The sequence below is a fragment of the Lolium rigidum genome, unplaced genomic scaffold (genome assembly GCF_022539505.1).
Source record: "Lolium rigidum isolate FL_2022 unplaced genomic scaffold, APGP_CSIRO_Lrig_0.1 contig_57634_1, whole genome shotgun sequence".
Lineage (NCBI taxonomy): Eukaryota > Viridiplantae > Streptophyta > Magnoliopsida > Poales > Poaceae > Lolium > Lolium rigidum.
Window position 1 is genome coordinate 42,677 of NW_025901017.1, and position 20,398 is coordinate 63,074.

General features: G+C 44.9%; 2 protein-coding genes across 2 annotated transcripts; both read right to left on the bottom strand.

Moving 5' to 3' along the window:
• Positions 1–470: 470 nt before the first annotated feature.
• Positions 471–1,550, bottom strand: LOC124681854 (mitochondrial import inner membrane translocase subunit TIM17-1-like). The gene has a single exon (XM_047216634.1). It carries the CDS (start codon positions 1,388–1,390, stop codon positions 674–676), a length of 717 nt encoding a protein of 238 aa, XP_047072590.1. The 5' UTR covers positions 1,391–1,550; the 3' UTR covers positions 471–673.
• Positions 1,551–1,714: 164 nt separating this feature from the next.
• Positions 1,715–2,389, bottom strand: LOC124681856 (mitochondrial import inner membrane translocase subunit TIM17-2-like). The gene has a single exon (XM_047216638.1). It carries the CDS (start codon positions 2,383–2,385, stop codon positions 1,720–1,722), a length of 666 nt encoding a protein of 221 aa, XP_047072594.1. The 5' UTR covers positions 2,386–2,389; the 3' UTR covers positions 1,715–1,719.
• Between the last annotated feature and the right edge of the window lie 18,009 nt (positions 2,390–20,398).

Below are 20,398 nucleotides of genomic sequence, written 5' to 3' on the forward strand. Positions count from 1 at the left end.
AAGGTCACCAGAAGTCGCCAAGAGCCACCGTGCTGCCATCTCTTTCTTCTCAGCTTCGGTAGGCCCCTATCACACATGTGAAGATGATAATTATAGGGTAATTCTAGTGAGGTGCAGTAGGAACATTTAAGTAAGATGGGCTGCAAGCTGAACTTTACTGCGGGAAAATGTCGTATGAACAAGATTCAGTACCTGAGATTGGTGTGTGGAAGGATAGTCACCATAAGGTTCCGCTTGAGGAGCAGATTGAGGCATTTGATGGCTGTAGTCATGAGCTCCATATGCAGTATAAAGTGACCTGCTCAACAAATATAGTTCAGTACAAAACTAATTATAGGCAGAAAATATGAAAGCCATGGCACACTAAATATATTCCTTGTACTGAACTATATTATAGGTCACACTAAAACTAATTATAGGAGAAAATATGAAAGCCTAAATATTCTTATGTGGCCACGCCAACGACTATATTTTGATCCTTTACATCACCAAACAGAAAAGAAACCACATCTTATCAAGGAATGCCAAATCGAAGAGAAATTAACAGCACGCGCGGAGAAATCCCTATGTCCATGAACTGGGCAATAAGAAATCCAAGTCTTCGTGGAATCCTAAAATAGCACTTTTCTCAACATTATCATTCAGATTGGAACTAAAAAAACCCACACCTTTTTCACTTGTAGTCGAACGATGGTATTGGAGGGCAGGGCGTCTCAAAGCTCTCCAATATCTCCGATGTGCCCCTACTGCTACTAGCCTTTTTCTTCTCCCCCTTACCAAATAGACTGCCAAACCAGCTACCGCTAACACTCGAGCTTGCAACCTCAGGAGGGTACACGGGTAGTTGCGGAAGGCCTGGGAAGCTGCTGCTCGAGCTTGAGAGGTCAGTATAGGCCTCATGCGCCTGAGGTAGGCCTGTGGCAATGGTAACATTGGGGTCATAGGCCGGGAGCGGTGGAGTGTTCTCCTGCTTGGCAAGGAAGGTGTTGATTACGATGCCAGCGCCCTCAATACCTGCGAGGAAGGCAGCGCCAACGATGGCACCTCCAACAGTGGATCTGAGGCCCTTGCGCAAGGAAAGGAGCCCGCTAGTTGAGGCACCAGCAATTATGGAGTTCCAGGGGTCCTCCTTTTGGCGCACATAGACCGCGGTGCAGTCGAAGGTGGAGAAGAGGGTGCCCCAGACGGCGAAGCTCCCGCCGAGTCGTGGGGCGTTCATGCGCGCGGCCTGCATACCGCCAACAATCCGCGCGCCATTGGGCGAGTTGTAGAGGCCCTTGAGGAAGTGGAAGGCAGAACCACCTACAAGACCCATGCCGAAAGCCCCACCAGCATCATCAAGGATGCGGTCTGGGCATGGATCTCTCTCCAAAAAAGACCCCGACGACATAGTAGCTGCTGGGTAACCCTATCTGGAGATCCGATGCGCTGTGGCGGAAGTCCTGGGGCAATGGCAGACGGACCTATGCGTAACAACGAAAGCTTCCAGTCCGGGATTTATTTGGAGATACGAGCGGCAGAGGAGGTTGCATATAACACGACCAATACGACTTGTTGGAGAATACGGAATTGATGGATCTGATGGCATGTTGCACAAGAAAGAAAAACGGACTGGGGGGGTCGAGAGCAGGAGGAGTCCTAATCGCATCCGGATCAATTGAAAGAGAAGGAAGAATAGATAGATGATTGGAGAGGTAAAAAAAAGCGCACCTTTTTAATTCACTTGTAGTCGAAGGATGGGATGGGAGGGCTGGGCGTGTCGAAGCTCTCCAGCATCTCCGACTTGCCACCACTGCCGCTGGGCTTCTTCTCCTCCTCCTTCTTGCCCCCGAAGAGGCTCCCGAACCAGCTACCGCCGTCGCTGCTGGAGGTCCCGACCTCGGGAGCGATGACGGCAGGCTGGGGCAGGCCGGGGAAGCCTTGGAAGCCGGCGATGGCGGCGGGGTCGTCGGCGGGGAGCGGCGGGGGCACGGCGAGGACGCGGTTGAGCATGAGTCCTGCGCCCTCGATGAGCGCGAGGAGGCATCCGCCCATGAGGGCGGAGCGGCCGGCGGCGGCGGCGCCCTGGCGCATGGAGAGGAAGCCTCCGGTGGCGGCGCCGGCGATGATGGAGTTCCAGGGGTCCTCCTTCTGGCGCGCGAAGACCATGGTGCAGTCGAAGGCGGAGAAGAGGCCGCCCCAGACGGCGAAGCTCCCGCCGACGCGCGGCGCGTTCATGCGCACGGCCTGCGCGCCCCCGAGGAGGCGCTCGCCGTTGGGGGAGTTGTAGGTGCCCTTGAGGAAGTGGAAGACGGAGCCGCCCACCGCGCCCATCCCGAAGGCGCCGCCCACGTCGTCCAGGATGCGGTCCGGGCACGGCTCCCGCGAGGTCTCCGGCGTGCCCATCGAGGATTCGGTGGCGGCGGCGGGCTGGGGGAGAGGAACCCTAGCGCGCGGCGGCTGGCGTGGAGAGGAAGAAGAAGAGAGAGGGGAATGGGGAACAATGAAGGATGCCTTGTGGGAGGGAGCTTTTTAGCGGCGACTCGTCTTGTGGCCTACGTGTTCTGCTGCTGCCAAGGCCACTCTACTTCTCTCTATGCGTGTGGGTCCTAGTGGTCATATGGGTCCACTGTCACTGGCGAGGAGAGGCCGAGCAGTAGGCGGTGGAGATATTTTTGGCAGCCCTTGCTACACAAACTTGCATACTGTATAAAATATAAAATGGCCCATTGAAGTAACCCTATTTGGGCCGGACCGTTTGTGACCACGACAAGAGCGAATGCAATTTCTGCTTGTGAAAACGTGGTTGTGAAAAAGAAATGTGGGCATCCCAAACCTAGGAAAACTAGGGTTTCGATACTGCTCTGGCGATCGGCGGCGATCGACATCGAGACAGTGGCTGTTCCCGGATCCGAGCGAGCTTTCTTCCCGCGGGCGAAGGTTTCTACTCCGGCTGATCAAGGGGTTGACGAGTTCAACTGCCTAGCCTTGGTAGTTTCCATCAACCTAGGGTTTTGAGGCTGGATCCGGTATGGTGGCGGAGGGAAGTACGGGGACAAAAGGGGAACGAGGGATCTACGAAGAACTGCTGAAGAGCCTCAACCTCAAGGGAGAGGACATTGAAGGGATCTTCGTGAAGAAGAGCGAGGTGGACTCGCTGAAAGAGGGTACACGGTGGATGGCGGTGATACGCCTCCTCACATCCAAGCCTTTTAGCGCTCAATCGCTGAAGAAGACAATGAGTTTCGCATGGGCACCAGCCCAGGAGGTAACCTTCCGCGATCTGGAGGAGAATAAATTCATGGTACAGGCCAGTTGTCTGGGAGATTGGAGGAAGATCACTGAGCAAGGTCCGTGGATTTTCGGGATCATGGACCGCTTGTTGAGAAATACGATGGAAGCTGCAGGGCTACAGAAGTGGAGTTGAATAGGATACACGCGTGGGTGCAAATACACGATGTTCCAGAGATGTACCGCAAGAAGCAGATGATCACAAACCTGGCTGTGAAAATCGGGGAAGTTATCGCTGTTGATATGAATATCTCAGGAGGTGAGCTAGGTGATTTTGTGAGAGTTCGAGTATGGCTGGATGTGCGCAGAATCTTGACGCGTTTTGTGTCCTTCAAGCCAGAAGGAGATGTACCTGTAATCATGCGGGTGAAATATGAGAAGATCCCACGGTTTTGTGCTGTATGTGGATTACTGGGACACGAAAAAGAGGAGTGTGGTTCGGGTGTCCATGACCCGTGCAAGGAGGGTTATGGGAAGTGGCTGCTGGCTGATACACCATGGAACAGGTCGCAGTTGCATGGAACAGCTGGACAACGAGCGTGGCGGGAGAAAAAAGGATTTGAATGAAGAAAATGCTGGTGGCAGAGGACGTGGTCGAGAAGGCCGGGGTGGAGGAAGGACGGGAGGACATGAGGGAGGTAGAGGACGTGGAGGCTCTGGCTCGTCAGAGACCCGCAAGAGGACGTTAGCAAAGGCTCTACTAACATAAGGTAGCCCGGTTAAAGGGGGAGGCAAGGAGAAGGCGGTGGAGCCACCACTCTTGTTGCAGTGGAAGGAGCCAGGGGTGATAATTGCTGAAAAACCTGCAGCGCAGGGTAAGCTAGACCTGAAGTCGGCCAATGCAAAAGAGTATCAGCCAAGGGCGGTGATACGTCTCCAACGTATCTATAATTTCTTATGTTCCATGCTAGTTTTATGACAATACCTACATGTTTTGCTCATACTTTATATCATTTTTATGCATTTTCCGGGACTAACCTATTAACAAGATGCCGAAGCGCCGGTTTACGTTTTCGTTGTTTTTGGTTTCGAGAAATCCTACACAGGAAATATTCTCAGAATTGGACGAAACAAAAGCCCACGGCCCTATTTTCCACGTAGGGTTCCAGAACATCGAAGGAGAGTCGGAGGCGGCCAGCAGGGGCCCCACACCATACCTGGGCGCGGGCCCAGCCCTGGCCGCGCCACCAGGTGGGGAGGCCACCCCCTGGCTCCTCCGAGGCTGCCTCTTCGCCTATATATTCTCCCCGTCGCGAAAACCCTAAAACATCAAGTCATATTCCACGAAGAGTTCCGTAGCCGCCGCCATCGCGAAGACAAGTTTCGGGGGACAGAATCTCTGTTCCGGCACGCCGCCGGGACGGGGAATTGCCCCCGAGTCATCTCCATCGACACCACCGCCATCTTCATCGCCGTTGTCGACTCCCATGATGAGGAGGGAGTAGTTCTCCCCAGAGGCTAAGGGCTCTACCGGTAGCTATGTGGTTCATCTCTCCGTCCCATGGTGTGATCTTTATGTGATCATGAGCTTTGTATCACTATTAATCTATGTGCTACTCTAGTGATGTTATTAAAGTAGTCTATTCCTCCTCCATGATGTAAAGAGGACAGTGTGTGCATCATGTAGTACTTGGTGTAGGCTATGATTGTAATCTCTTGTGGATTATGAAGTTAACTATTACTATGATAGTATTGATGTGATCTATTCTCCCTTTCATAGCTATTGTTGACAGTGTGTATGCTATGTTAGTACTCGGTCTAAATTGCAACGGTATTATCTTGGATTATGATTTGATGAGGATATCCCTATGAGTGGTGTTTGTCAAGTACTTGATGAACTTTGAGTGGAGCTTTTGTAGCCACTACGTGATGATTAGTGATTCCAATAGGAGAGTAATTCATAGTAGCACAAGTGAAGAGAAGTTATCTAATTATCCAATTATGTGATCATTGTTCAGAGTGTCCACTAGCGAAAGTATGATCCCTAGGCCTTGTTTCTAAGCATTGAAACACCGTTTCCAACAAGTTCTGCTACATGTTCGCTTGCTGCCATTTTTATTTCAGATTGCAATTACTACTTATAATCATCCATATTACTTGTATTTCACTATCTCTTCGTCGAACTAGTGCACCTATACATCCGACAAGTGTATTAGGTGTGTTGGGGACACAAGAGACTTCTTGTATCTTAATTGCGAGTTGCTTGAGAGGGATATCTTTGACCTCTACCTCCCTGAGTTCGATAAACCTTGGGTGATTCACTTAAGAGAAACTTGCTGCTGTTCTACAAACCTCTGCTCTTGGAGGCCCAACACTGTCTACAGGAATAGAAGCGTGTGTAGACATCAGGCGGGTACACCTCCTCCGCCGCCATCTTCAAGGGAGAAGAAGAGATCCAAGAAGCACTCAACACCGAAGAAGAGCATGACAGCTGAGGTGACCTCCGGTTCGGGGGATCGCCAGTCGCAATGAGTGTTATGGGCCTAAACTGCCGTGGCTTGGGTGGGGCGGCGGCAGTGAAAGACCTCCGTCTTCTGGCGGAGAGACATACTCCTTCTATTCTCTTTGTTGTCGAGACTCAACTGCAAAGGGATAGGGTGGAGGGTTTAGCAAGATCTCTGGATTTTGATAATAGTTTTGATGTTAGTAGCTCCAGTCGGAGTGGTGGTATTGGTATTTTTTGGAACAATTCAAAAGTTTGAAATTTTACCGTATTCGCAGTATCATCTAGATGAGGTTGTAACTGAAGAAGGAAAAGACCCCTGGAGGCTTACTGTGGTGTATGGGGAGGCCCAGGTTAATGAACGGCATAAAACCTGGGACATGCTGAAATTTATCCGCTCTTCGACTGATCTTCCGTGGTTGTGCATGGGGGACTTCAATGAGGTCCTACACCGTGATGAACATGTGGGAGTAAGCGAGCGAAGCTGGAGTCAAATACTAGGTTTCAGAGATGCAGTGGATGTCTGCGACCTCTGTGATCTGGATTTTAACGGAGTACCATGGACTTTCGAGAAAAAGTGTCAGGTGGAGATTATTGCCGTATGCGCCTTGATCGTGCCCTGGCCTCTTCGGCTTGGTGTGCACTCTTCCCTGAAGCGGAGGTGCACCATCTCCCGAGCTATGCAACATCTGACCATCTACCGATCTTACTGGAGTGTACACTGATGCGTGTAGTTGACACGTCCGTTGGGAACCCCAAGAGGAAGGTGTGATGCGCACAGCGGCAAGTTTCCCTCAGTAAGAAACCAAGGTTTAATCGAACCAGTAGGAGTCAAGAAGCACGTTGAAGGTTGATGGCGGCGGGATGTAGTGCGGCGCAACACCGGAGATTCCGGCGCCAACGTGGAACCTGCACAACACAACCAAAGTACTTTGCCCCAACGAAACGGTGAGGTTGTCAATCTCACCGGCTTGCTGTAACAAAGGGTTAACCGTATTGTGTGGAAGATAATTGTTTGCAGAGAAAACGAGTAAAACAAGTATTGCGAAGAGATTTGTATTTCGAGTATTAAAAGAATGGACCGGGGTCCACAGTTCACTAGAGGTGTCTCTCCCATAAGATAAAAGCATGTTGGGTGAACAAATTACGAGTCGGGCAATTGACAAATAGAGAGGGCATAACAATGCACATACATGGCATGATAAGTATAGTGAGATTTAATTGGGCATTACGACAAAGTACATAGACCGCCATCCAACTGCATCTATGCCTAAAAAGTCCACCTTCGAGTTATCGTCCGAACCCCTTCCGGTATTAAGTTGCAAAGCAACAGACAATTGCATTAAGTATGGTGCGTAATGTAATCAACAACTACATCCTCGGACATAGCGCCAATGTTTTATCCCTAGTGGCAACAGACACAACACAACCTTAGAACTTTTCGTCACTCGTCCCAGGTGTCAATGCGGGCATGAACCCACTATCGAGCATAAATACTCCCTCTTGGAGTTAAAAGCAAAAACTTGGCCGAGCCTCTACTAGTAACGGAGAGCATGCAAGATCATAAACAACACATATGTAATAACTTGATAATTAACATAACATGGTATTCTCTATCCATCGGATCCCGACAAACACAACATAGAGTATTACGGATAGATGATCTTGATCATGTTAGGCAGCTCACAAGATCCGACAATGAAGCACAATGAGGAGAAGACAACCATCTAGCTACTGCTATGGACCCATAGTCCAGGGGTGAACTACTCACTCATCACTCCGGAGGCGACCATGGCGGTGTAGAGTCCTCCGGGAGATGAATCCCCTCTCCGGCGGGGTGCGGAGGAGATCTCCAGAATCCCCCGAGATGGGATCGGCGGCGGCGGCGTCTCGGTAAGGTTTTCCGTATCGTGGTTTTTTTCATCGGGGGTTTCGCGACGGAGGCTTTAAGTAGGCGGAAGGGCGAGTCGGGGCACGACGAGGGGCCCACACCATAGGGCGGCGCGGGCCCCCCCTTGGCTGCGCCGCCATGTGGTGTCGCTACCTCGTGGCCCCACTTCGTATGCTCTTCGGTCTTCTGGAAGGTTCGTGGAAAAATAGGCCCCTGGGTCTTTGTTTCGTCCAATTCCGAGAATATTTCGTTACTAGGATTTCTGAAACCAAAAACAGCAGAAAACGAGAACCGGCACTTCGGCATCTTGTTAATAGGTTAGTTCCGGAAAATGCACGAATATGACATAAAGTGTGCATAAAACATGTAGGTATCATCAATAATATGGCATAGAACATAAGAAATTATCGATACGTCGGAGACGTATCAAGCATCCCCAAGCTTAGTTCTGCTCGTCCCGAGCAGGTAAAACGATAACAAAGATAATTTACGAAGTGATATGCCATCATAACCTTGATCATACTATTTGTAAACATATGTAGTGAATGCGGCGATCAAAACAATGGTAATGACATGAGTAAACAAGTGAATCATAAAGCAAAGACTTTTCATGAATAGTACTTCAAGACAAGTATTAATAAGTCTTGCATAAGAGTTAACTCATAAAGCAATAAATCAAAGTAAAGGTATTGAAGCAACACAAAGGAAGATTAAGTTTCAGCGGTTGCTTTCAACTTGTAACATGTATATCTCATGGATAATTGTCAACATAGAGTAATATAACAAGTGCAATATGCAAGTATGTAGGAATCAATACACAGTTCACACAAGTGTTTGCTTCTTGAGGTGGAGAGAGATAGGTGAGCTGACTCAACATAAAAGTAAAAGAATGGTCCTTCAAAGAGGAAAGCATCGATTGCTATATTTGTGCTAGAGCTTTTATTTTGAAAACATGAAACAATTTTGTCAACGGTAGTAATAAAGCATATGAGTTATGAAAATTATATCTTACAAGTTGCAAGCCTCATGCATAGTATACTAATAGTGCCCGCACCTTGTCCTAATTAGCTTGGACTACCGGATCTTTGCAATGCACATGTTTTAACCAAGTGTCACAATGGAGTACCTCCATGCCGCCTGTACAAAGGTCTAAGGAGAAAGCTCGCATTTTGGATTTCTCGCTTTTGATTATTCTCAACTTAGACATCCATACCGGGACAACATGGACAACAGATAATGGACTCCTCTTTAATGCATAAGCATGTGACAACAATTATTATTCTCATATGAGATTGAGGATATATGTCCAAAACTGAAACTTCCACCATGAATCATGGCTTTAGTTAGCGGCCCAATGTTCTTCTCTAACAATATGCATGCTCCAACCATGAAGGTGGTAGATCTCTCTTACTTCGGACAAGACGGACATGCATAGCAAATCACATGATATTCAACAAAGAATAGTTGATGGCGTCCCCGAAGCATGGTTATCGCACAACAAGCAACTTAATAAGAGATAAAGTGCATAAGTACATATTCAATACCACAATAGTTTTTAAGCTATTTGTCCCATGAGCTATATATTGTAAAGGTGAATGATGGAATTTTAAAGGTAGCACTCAAGCAATTTACTTTGGAATGGCGGAGAAATACCATGTAGTAGGTAGGTATGGTGGACACAAATGGCATAGTGGTTGGCTCAAGTATTTTGGATGCATGAGAAGTATTCCCTCTCGATACAAGGTTTAGGCTAGCAAGGTTATTTCAAACAAACACAAGGATGAACCAGTGCAGCAAAACTCACATAAAAGACATATTGTAAACATTATAAGACTCTGCACCGTCTTCCTTGTTGTTCAAAACTCAATACTAGAAATTATCTAGACTTTAGAGAGACCAATTATGCAAACCAAATTTTAGCAAGCTCTATGTATTTGTTCATTAATAGGTGCAAAGTATATGATGCAAGAGCTTAAACATGAGCACAACAATTGCCAAGTATCAAGTTATTCAAGACATCATACCAATTACTACATGTAGCATTTTCCGTTTCCAACCATATAACAATTTAACGAAGAAGAAACTTCGCCATGAATACTATGAGTAGAGCCTAAGGACATACTTGTCCATATGCTACAGCGGAGCGTGTCTCTCTCCCGTAAAGTGAATGCTAGGATCCATTTTATTCAAACAAAACAAAAACAAAAACAAACCGACGCTCCAAGCAAAGTACATAAGATGTGACGGAATAAAAATATAGTTTCGGGGAGGAACCTGATAATGTTGTCGATGAAGAAGGGGATGCCTTGGGCATCCCAAGCTTAGACGCTTGAGTCTTCTTATAATATGCAGGGGTGAACCACCGGGGCATCCCCAAGCTTAGAGCTTTCACTCTCCTTGATCATATTGCATCATACTCCTCTCTTGATCCTTGAAAACTTCCTCCACACCAAACTCAAAACAACTCATTAGAGGGTTAGTGCATAATAAAAATTCACATGTTCGAGAGGTGACACAATCATTCTTAACACTTCTGGACATTGCATAAAGCTACTTGGACATTAATGGATCAAAGAAATTCATCCAACATAGCAAAAGAGGCAATGCGAAATAAAAGACAGAATCTGTCAAAAACGAACAGATCCGTAAAGATGGATTTTATTAGGCCACCAGACTTGCTCAAACGAAAATGCTCAAATTGAATGAAAGTTGCGTACATATCTGAGGATCATGCTCGTAAATTGGCTTAATTTTCTGAGCTACCTACGGAGAGATAGACCCAGATTCGTGACAGCAAAGAAATCCGGAACTGCGCGATAATCCAAATCTAGTACTTACTTTTCTATCAAAGACTTTACTTGGCACAACAAAACATAAAACTAAGATAAGGAGAGGTTGCTACAGTAGTAAACAACTTCCAAGACACAAATATAAAACAAAAATACTGGAGGAAAAACATGGGTTGTCTCCCATAAGCGCTTTTCTTTAACGCCTTTCAGCGCAGAAAGTGTATATCAAGTAACATCAAAGGACGAAGCATCAACATCATAATTTGTTCTAATAATAGAATCATAAGGTAACTTCATTCTCTTTCTAGGGAAGTGTTCCATACCTTTCTTGAGAGGAAATTGATATTTAATATTACCTTCCTTCATATCAATAGTAGCACCAACGGTTCGAAGAAAAGGTCTTCCCAATATAATGGGGCAAGATGCATTGCATTCAATATCCAAGACAACAAAATCAACGGGGACAAGGTTATTGTTAACCATAATATGAACATTATCAACTCTCCCCAAAGGTTTCTTTTTAGCATTATCGGCGAGATTAACATCCAGATAACAATTTTTCAATGGTGGCAAGTCAAGCATATCATAGACTTTTTTAGGCATAACAGAAATACTTGCACCAAGATCACATAAAGCATTACAATCAAAATATTTGACTCTCATTTTAATGATGGGCTCCCAACCATCCTCTATCTTTCTAGGAATAGAAGTTTCAAGTTTTAGTTTCTCTTCTCTAGCTTTTATGAGAGCATTTGTAATATGTTTTGTGAAAGCCAAGTTTACAGCGCTAGCATTAGGACTTTTAGCAAGTTTTTGTAAGAACTTTATAACTTCAGAGATGTGGCAATCATCAAAATCTAAATCATTACAATCTAAAGCAATGGGATTATCATCCCCAAGGTTGGAAAAAATTTCAGCGAGTTTTATCACGGGCGGTTTCGGCGAGTCTTAGCAGTTTCAGGTAATTTTGCGCGCTTTGCACTAGGAGTAGAAGCATTGCCAACACCAATTATTTTACCATTGATAGTAGGAGGTGCAGCAACATGTGAATCATTAGCATTGCTAGCGGTGGTAATAGTCCAAACTTTAGCTACATTACTCTTTTTAGCTAGTTTTTCATTTTCTTCTCTATCCCACCTAGCACGCAGTTCAGCCATTAATCTTATATTCTCATTAATTCTAACTTGGATGGCATTTGCTGTAGTAACAATTTTATTTTCAATATCCCTATTAGGCATAACTTTTGATTTCAAAAGATCAACATCGGAGGCAAGACTATCAACTCTAGAAACAAGAATATCAATTTTATTGAGCTTTTCCTCAACAGATTTGTTAAAGGCGAGTTTGTGTACTAATAAATTCTTTAAGCATGGCTTCAAGTCCAGGGGGTGTATTCCTATTATTGTTGTAAGAATTCCCATAAGAATTAGCATAACCGTTACCATTATTATAAGGATATGGTCTATAGTTATTACTAGAATTGTTAGATAAGCATTGTTGTTGAAATTTTTATTTTTAATGAAGTTTACATCAACATGTTCTTCTTGGGCAACCAATGAAGCTAATGGAACATTATTAGGATCAACATTAGTCCTATCATTCGCAAGCATAGACATAATAGCATCAACCTTATCATTCAAGGAAGAGGATTCTACAACAGAATTTACCTTCTTACCTTGTGGAGCTCTTTCCGTGTGCCATTCAGAGTAATTAACCATCATATTATCAAGAAGCTTTGTTGCTTCACCAAGAGTGATGGACATAAAGGTACCTCCAGCAGCTGAATCCAATAAATTCCGCGAAGAAAAATTCCGTCCTGCATAGAAGGTTTGGATGATCATCAAAGTAGTCAGTCCATGGGTTGGGCAATTTTTAACTAGAGATTTCATTCTTTCCCAAGCTTGAGCAACATGTTCATTATCCAATTGCTTAAAATTCATTATGCTACTCCTCAAAGATATAATTTTAGCAGGGGGATAATATCTACCAATAAAAGCATCCTTGCATTTAGTCCATGAATCAATACTATTCTTAGGCGAGAGATAGCAACCAATCTTTAGCTCTTCCTCTTAATGAGAAAGGAAACAATTTTAATTTTATAATGTCACCATCTACATCTTTATATTTTTGCATTTCACATAGTTCAACAAAATTATTGAGATGGGCAGCGGCATCATCGGAACTAACACCGAGAAAATTGCTCTCTCATGACAAGATTAAGTAAAGCGAGGTTTAATTTCAAAGAATTTTGCTGTAGTAGCGAGGTGGAGCAATAGGTGTGCATAGGAAATCATTATTATTTGTGCTAGTGAAGTCACACAACTTAGTATTTTCAGGGTTGGCCATTTTAGCGGTAGTAAATAAAGCAAACTAGATAAAGTAAATGCAAGTAAACTAATTTTTTTTGTGTTTTTGATATAGCAAACAAGACAGTAAATAAAGTAAAACTAGCAACTAATTTTTTGTGTTTTGATATAAATGCAGCAAACAAAGTAGTAAATAAAATAAAGCAAGACAAAAACAAAGTAAAGAGATTGAGAAGTGGAGACTCCCCTTGCAGCGTGTCTTGATCTCCCCGGCAACGGCGCCGAAATTTGCTTGATGCGTGTAGTTGACACGTCCGTTGGGAACCCCAAGAGGAAGGTGTGATGCGCACGGCGGCAAGTTTCCCTCGATAAGAAACCAAGGTTTAATCGAACCCGTAGGAGTCAAGAAGCACGTTGAAGGTTGATGGCGGCGGGATGTAGTGCGGCGCAACACCAGAGATTCCGGCGCCAACGTGGAACCTGCACAACACAACCAAAGTACTTTGCCCCAACGAAACGGTGAGGTTGTCAATCTCACCGGCTTGCTGTAACAAAGGGTTAACCGTATTGTGTGGAAGATAATTGTTTGCGAGAGAAAACGGTAAAACAAGTATTGCGGCAGATTTGTATTTCGGTATTAAAAGAATGGACCGGGGTCCACAGTTCACTAGAGGTGTCTCTCCCATAAGATAAAAGCATGTTGGGTGAACAAATTACGGTCGGGCAATTGACAAATAGAGAGGGCATAGCAATGCACATACATGGCATGATAAGTATAGTGAGATTTAATTGGGCATTACGACAAAGTACATAGACCGCCATCCAACTGCATCTATGCCTAAAAAGTCCACCTTCGAGGTTATCGTCCGCACCCCTTCCGGTATTAAGTTGCAAAGCAACGAGACAATTGCATTAAGTATGGTGCGTAATGTAATCAACAACTACATCCTCGGACATAGCGCCAATGTTTTATCCCTAGTGGCAACAGCACAACACAACCTTAGAACTTTACGTCACTGTCCCGGGTGTCAATGCGGGCATGAACCCACTATCGAGCATAAATACTCCCTCTTGGAGTTAAAAGCAAAAACTTGGCCGAGCCTCTACTAGTAACGGAGAGCATGCAAGATCATAAACAACACATATGTAATAACTTGATAATTAACATAACATGGTATTCTCTATCCATCGGATCCCGACAAACACAACATAGAGTATTACGGATAGATGATCTTGATCATGTTAGGCAGCTCACAAGATCCGACAATGAAGCACAATGAGGAGAAGACAACCATCTAGCTACTGCTATGGACCCATAGTCCGGGGGTGAACTACTCACTCATCACTCCGGAGGCGACCATGGCGGTGTAGAGTCCTCCGGGAGATGAATCCCCTCTCCGGCGGGGTGCCGGAGGAGATCTCCGAATCCCCCGAGATGGGATCGGCGGCGGCGGCGTCTCAGTAAGGTTTTCCGTATCGTGGTTTTTTTCATCAGGGGTTTCGCGACGGAGGCTTTAAGTAGGCGGAAGGGCAGAGTCGGGGGCCTGACGAGGGGCCCACACCATAGGGCGGCGCGGGCCCCCCCTTGGCCGCGCCGCCATGTGGTGTCGCCATCTCGTGGCCCCACTTCGTATGCTCTTCGGTCTTCTGGAAGGTTCGTGGCAAAATAGGCCCCTGGGTCTTTGTTTCGTCCAATTCCGAGAATATTTCGTTACTAGGATTTACGAAACCAAAAACAACGAGAAAACAGGAAGCGGCACTTCGGCATCTTGTTAATAGGTTAGTTCCAGAAAATGCACGAATATGACATAAAGTGTGCATAAAACATGTAGGTATCATCAATAATATGGCATAGAACATAAGAAATTATCGATACGTCGGAGACGTATCATACACCCCGGCAAGTTCAGAAGAGACGGAGTGGGAACCTGTTCCGGTATGAAGTTATGTGGGAGTCGCATGAGGGTTTTCCTGAGCTTCTTGCAGGTTCATGGAATGCCTCGGAGAAGATTCAGAACGTGGCTGAGCTGAAGAGAAAGCTACAGAGTGTGTCTCACAACCTGTCAACATGGGGCAGGGAGACCTTTGGGAGCGTCTGCCTCTAAATCCGTATGCTACAGGGAGATTTGGCCAAATTAAGGAGCCAGCCGGGTAGGGTTGGGCCGTCGATGGAGGAGAAGGAAATAGTTGGCAAACTGGAAGAGGTTCTACAGGGCGAGGAGATAATGTGGAGACAAAGATCGTGAATTCAGTGGCTAGCTGAAGGCGATAAGAACACGAAATTCTTTCATATGCGTGCAAGCCAGAGAAAGAAAAAGAACCACATTGCTGCGCTGTCAAGGGCTGATGGGACTCCTACGTCAAACGAGAGGGAGATGGGAGAGTTAGCTAATGGCTTTTACAAGCAGCTTTATACCTCTGAAGGAGTTTCGGCTATGGAGGAGGTCCTCAATTGTGTGCCTACAAGGGTAGGTCGGGATATGAACAGGGAACTGGATGCATCTTTCAAAGCTAAAGAGGTTAAGGAGGCCCTTTTTTAGATGTACCCGACCAAGGCGCCGGGGCCCGATTGCTTTCCAGCACACTTTTTTCAGCGGAACTGGGATGTGTGCGGAGAGGAAGTGATAGCGGCTGTGATGCGTGTCCTGACAGGAAATGACAGCCCGGAGTGTATCAATAAAACATACATTGTGCTAATACCAAAGGTGAAGGATCCAAAGGAGCTGGGGCAATTCCGCCCTATAAGCCTCTGCAACGTTATATACGAAATAGCCTCAAAGGTGGTGGCGAATAGAATGAAGGTGATTTTGCCACAGAACATATCAGAGCAATCAACGTTTATTCCAGGAAGGCTGATAACAGACAATATCATCACAGCATATGAGTGTCTCCATTTTATGAAGCGAACGAAAGCGAAGAAGCATCGGTTTTGTGCGCTGAAATTGGATATGCGGAAGGCATATGATTGGGTTGAGTGGAGATATCTGGAAGCTATTATGCTGAAACTTGGATTCAGCAGTAAATGGGTTGCATTGGTCATGAGGCTAGTGTCGACAGTATCCTTCTTGGTGTTATTTAATGGAGCACCAATGGAGGAGTTTAGACCTACTAGGGGAATCCGCCAAGGTGACCCTATCTCACAGTATTTGTTTTTATTGGCAGCAGAGGGCCTTTCGTGCCTTTTAAAAAACCAAGATCAGTCATCGGCACTTCATGGGATCAGTGTGGCTCCCACAGCTCCGGCGGTGAACCACCTTCTCTTCGTTGATGATAGCATGTTGTTCTTCAAGGCAAGTAGTTGATGGCGTGTATTTCACACGTTCGTTGGGCAACCCCAAGAGGAAGGTATGATGCGCACAGCAGCAAGTTTTCCCTCAGAAAGAAACCAAGGTTTATCGAACCAGGAGGAGCCAAGAAGCACGTTGAAGGTTGATGGCGGCGGGATGTAGTGCGGCGCAACACCAGAGATTCCGGCGCCAACGTGGAACCTGCACAACACAACCAAAGTACTTTGCCCCAACGAAACGGTGAGGTTGTCAATCTCACCGGCTGGCTGTAACAAAGGATTAACCGTATTGTGTGGAAGATGATTGTTTGCGGAGAAAACGAGTAAAAACAAGTATTGCGAGCAGATTTGTATTTCGGTATTAAAGAATGGACCGGGGTCCACGGTTCACTAGAGGTGTCTCTCCCATAAGACGAACAGCATGTTGGGTGAACAAATTACGGTTGGGCAATTGACAAATAAAGAGAGCATGACAATGCACATACATATCATGATGAGTATAGTGAGATTTAATTGGGCATTACGACAAAGTACATAGACCGCCATCCAAGCGCATCTATGCCTAAAAAGTCCACCTTCGGGTTATCATCCGAACCCCTCCGGTATTAAGTTGCAAAGCAACGAGACAATTGCATTAAGTATGGTGCGTAATGTAATCAACAACTACATCCTTAGACATAGCATCAATGTTTTATCCCTAGTGGCAACGAGCACAACACAACCTTAGAACTTTACATCACTTGTCCCGGTGTCAATGCGGGCATGAACCCACTATCGAGCATAAGTACTCCCTCTTGGAGTTAAAAGCATCTACTTGGCCAGAGCATCTACTAGTAACGGAGAGCATGCAAGATCATAAACAACACATAAGCATAACTTTGATAATCAACATAACAAGTATTCTCTATTCATCGGATCCCAACAAACGCAACATATAGAATTACATATAGATGATCTTGATCATGATAGGCAGCTCACAAGATCCGACAATGATAGCACAATGGGGAGAAGACAACCATCTAGCTGCTGCTATGGACCCATAGTCCAGGGGTAGACTACTCACTCATCACTCCGGAGGCGACCATGGCGGTGTAGAGTCCTCCGGGAGATGATTCCCCTCTCCGGCAGGGTGCCGGAGAGCGATCTCCGAGGATCCCCCGAGATGGGATCGGCGGCGACGGCGTCTCGGTAATGTTTTCCGTATCGTGGCTCTCGGTGCGGGGGTTTCGTCACGGAGGCTTTAAGTAGGCGGAAGGGCAAGTCGAGAGGCGGCACGGGGGCCCACACCATAGGCCGGCGCGGCCGGGGGTGGGGCCGCGCCGCCCTAGGGTTTGGCCACCCCGTGGCCCCTCTCCGTCTCGTCTTCGGTCTTCGGAAGCTTCGTGAGAAAATAGGCCTCCGGGCTTTTATTTCGTCCAATTCCGAGAATATTTCTTTACTAGGATTTACGAAACCAAAAACAGACAGAAAACGAAGCGGCACTTCGGCATCTTGTTAATAGGTTAGTTCCGGAAAATGCACGAATATGACATAAAGTGTGCATAAAACATGTAGATAACATCAATAATGTGGCATGGAACACAAGAAATTATCGATACGTTGGAGACGTATCGGCATCCCTAAGCTTAGTTACTGCTCGTCCCGAGCGGGTAAAACGATAACAAAGATAATTTACGGAGTGACATGCCATCATAATCTTGATCATACTATTTGTAAAGCATATGTAGTGAATGCAGCGATCAAAACAATGTGTATGACATGAGTAAACAAGTGAATCATAAAGCAAAGACTTTTCATGAATAGCACTTCAAGACAAGCATCAATAAGTCTTGCATAAGAGTTAACTCATAAAGCAATAATTCAAAGTAAAGGTATTGAAGCAACACAAAAGAAGATTAAGTTTCAGCGGTTGCTTTCAACTTGTAACATGTATATCTCATGGATATTGTCAACATAGAGTAATATAATAAGTGCAATAAGCAAGTATGTAAGAATCAATGCACAGTTCACACAAGTGTTTGCTTCTTGAGGTGGAGAGAAATAGGTGAACTGACTCAACATTGAAAGTAAAAGAATGGTCCTCATAGAGGAAAAGCATCGATTGCTATATTTGTGCTAGAGCTTTGATTTTGAAAACATGAAACAATTTTGTCAACGGTAGTAATAAAGCATATGCATCATGTAAATTATATCTTATAAGTTGCAAGCCTCATGCATAGTGTACTAATAGTGCCCGCACCTTGTCCTAATTAGCTTGGACTACCTGGATTATCACCGCAATACATATGCTTTAACCAAGTTTCACAAAGGGGTACCTCTATGCCGCACTGTACAAAGGTCTAAGGAGAAAGCTCGCATTTGGATTTCTCGCTTTTGATTATTCTCAACTTAGACATCCATACCAGGGACAACATAGACAACGAGATAATGGACTCCTCTTTTAATGCTTTAAGCATTTGACAACAATTAATTCTTTTCTCATTAGAGATTTGAGGATATTTGTCCAAAACTGAAACTTCCACCATGAATCATGGCTTTAGTTAGCGGCCCAATGTTCTTCTCTCACAATATGCATGCTCAAACCATTCAACTCGGTGTAGATCGCCCTTACTTCGGACAAGACGAACATGCATAGCAACTCACATGAAATTCAACAAAGAGTTGATGGCGTTCCCCGGTAAACATGGTTATCGCACAACAAGCAACTTAATAAGAGATAAAGTGCATAATTACATATTCAATACCACAATAGTTTTTAAGCTATTTGTCCCATGAGCTATATATTGCAAAGGTGAATGATGGAATTTTAAAGGTAGCACTCAAGCAATTTACTTTGGAATGGCGGGAAAATACCATGTAGTAGGTAGGTATGGTGGACACAAATGGCATAGTGGTTGGCTCAAGTATTTTGGATGCATGAGAAGTATTCCCTCTCGATACAAGGTTTAGGCTAGCAAGGCTTATTTGAAACAAACACAAGGATGAACGGTACAGCAAAACTCACATAAAAGACATATTGTAAACATTATAAGACTCTACACCGTCTTCCTTGTTGTTCAAACTCAAAACTAGAAATTATCTAGACCTTAGAGAAACCAAATATGCAAACCAAATTTTAGCATGCTCTATGTATTTCTTCATTAATGGGTGCAAAGCATATGATGCAAGAGCTTAAACATGAGCACAACAATTGCCAAGTATCACATTACCCAAGACATTTATAGCAATTACTACATGTATCATTTTCCAATTCCAACCATATAACAATTTAACGAAGGAGAAACTTCGCCATGAATACTATGAGTAGAAACCAAGGACATATTTGTCCATATGCTACAGCGGAGCGTGTATCTCTCCCATGAAGTGAATGCTAGGATCCATTTTATTCAAACAAAACAAAAACAAAAACAAACCGACGCTCCAAGAAAAAGCACATAAGATGTGGCCGAATAAAAATATAGTTTCGGGGGAGGAACCTGATAATTTGTTGATGAAGAAGGGGATGCCTTGGGCATCCCCAAGCTTAAACGCTTGAGTCTTCTTGATATATGCAGGGGTGAACCACCGGGTGCATCCCCAAGCTTAGAGCTTTCACTCTCCTTGATCATGTTGCATCATACTCCTCTCTTGATCCTTGAAAACTTCCTCCACACCAAACTCGAAACAACTCATTAGAGGGTTAGTGCACAATATAAATTGACATATTCAGAGGTGACACAATCATTCTTAACACTTCTGGACATTGCATAATGCTACTGGACATTAGTGGATCAAAGAAATTCATCCAACATAGCGAAAGAGGCAATGCGAAATAAAAGGCAGAATCTGTCAAAACAGAACAGTTCGTATTGACGAATTTTAAAATGGCACCAGACTTGCTCAAATGAAAATGCTCAAATTGAATGAAAGTTGCGTACATATCTGAGGATCATGCACGTAAATTGGCATAATTTTCTGAGCTTCCTGCAGGGCAGTGGGCTCAGATTCGTGACAGCAAAGAAATCTGGAACTGCGCAGTAATCCAAATCTAGTACTTACTTTTCTATCAACGGCTTAACTTGGCACAACAAAACTCAAAACTAAGATAAGGAGAGGTTGCTACAGTAGTAAACAACTTCCAAGACACAAAATAAAAACAAAGTACTGTAGGTAAAAACATGGGTTGTCTCCCATAAGCGCTTTTCTTTAACGCCTTTCGGCTAGGCGCAGAAAGTGTGTATCAAGTAACATCGAGAGATGAAGCATCAACATCATAATTTGTTCTAATAATAGAATCATAAGGTAACTTCATTCTCTTTCTAGGGAAGTGTTCCATACCTTTCTTGAGAGGAAATTGATATTTAATATTACCTTCCTTCATATCAATAATAGCACCAACGGTTCGAAGAAAAGGTCTTCCCAATATAATTGGAC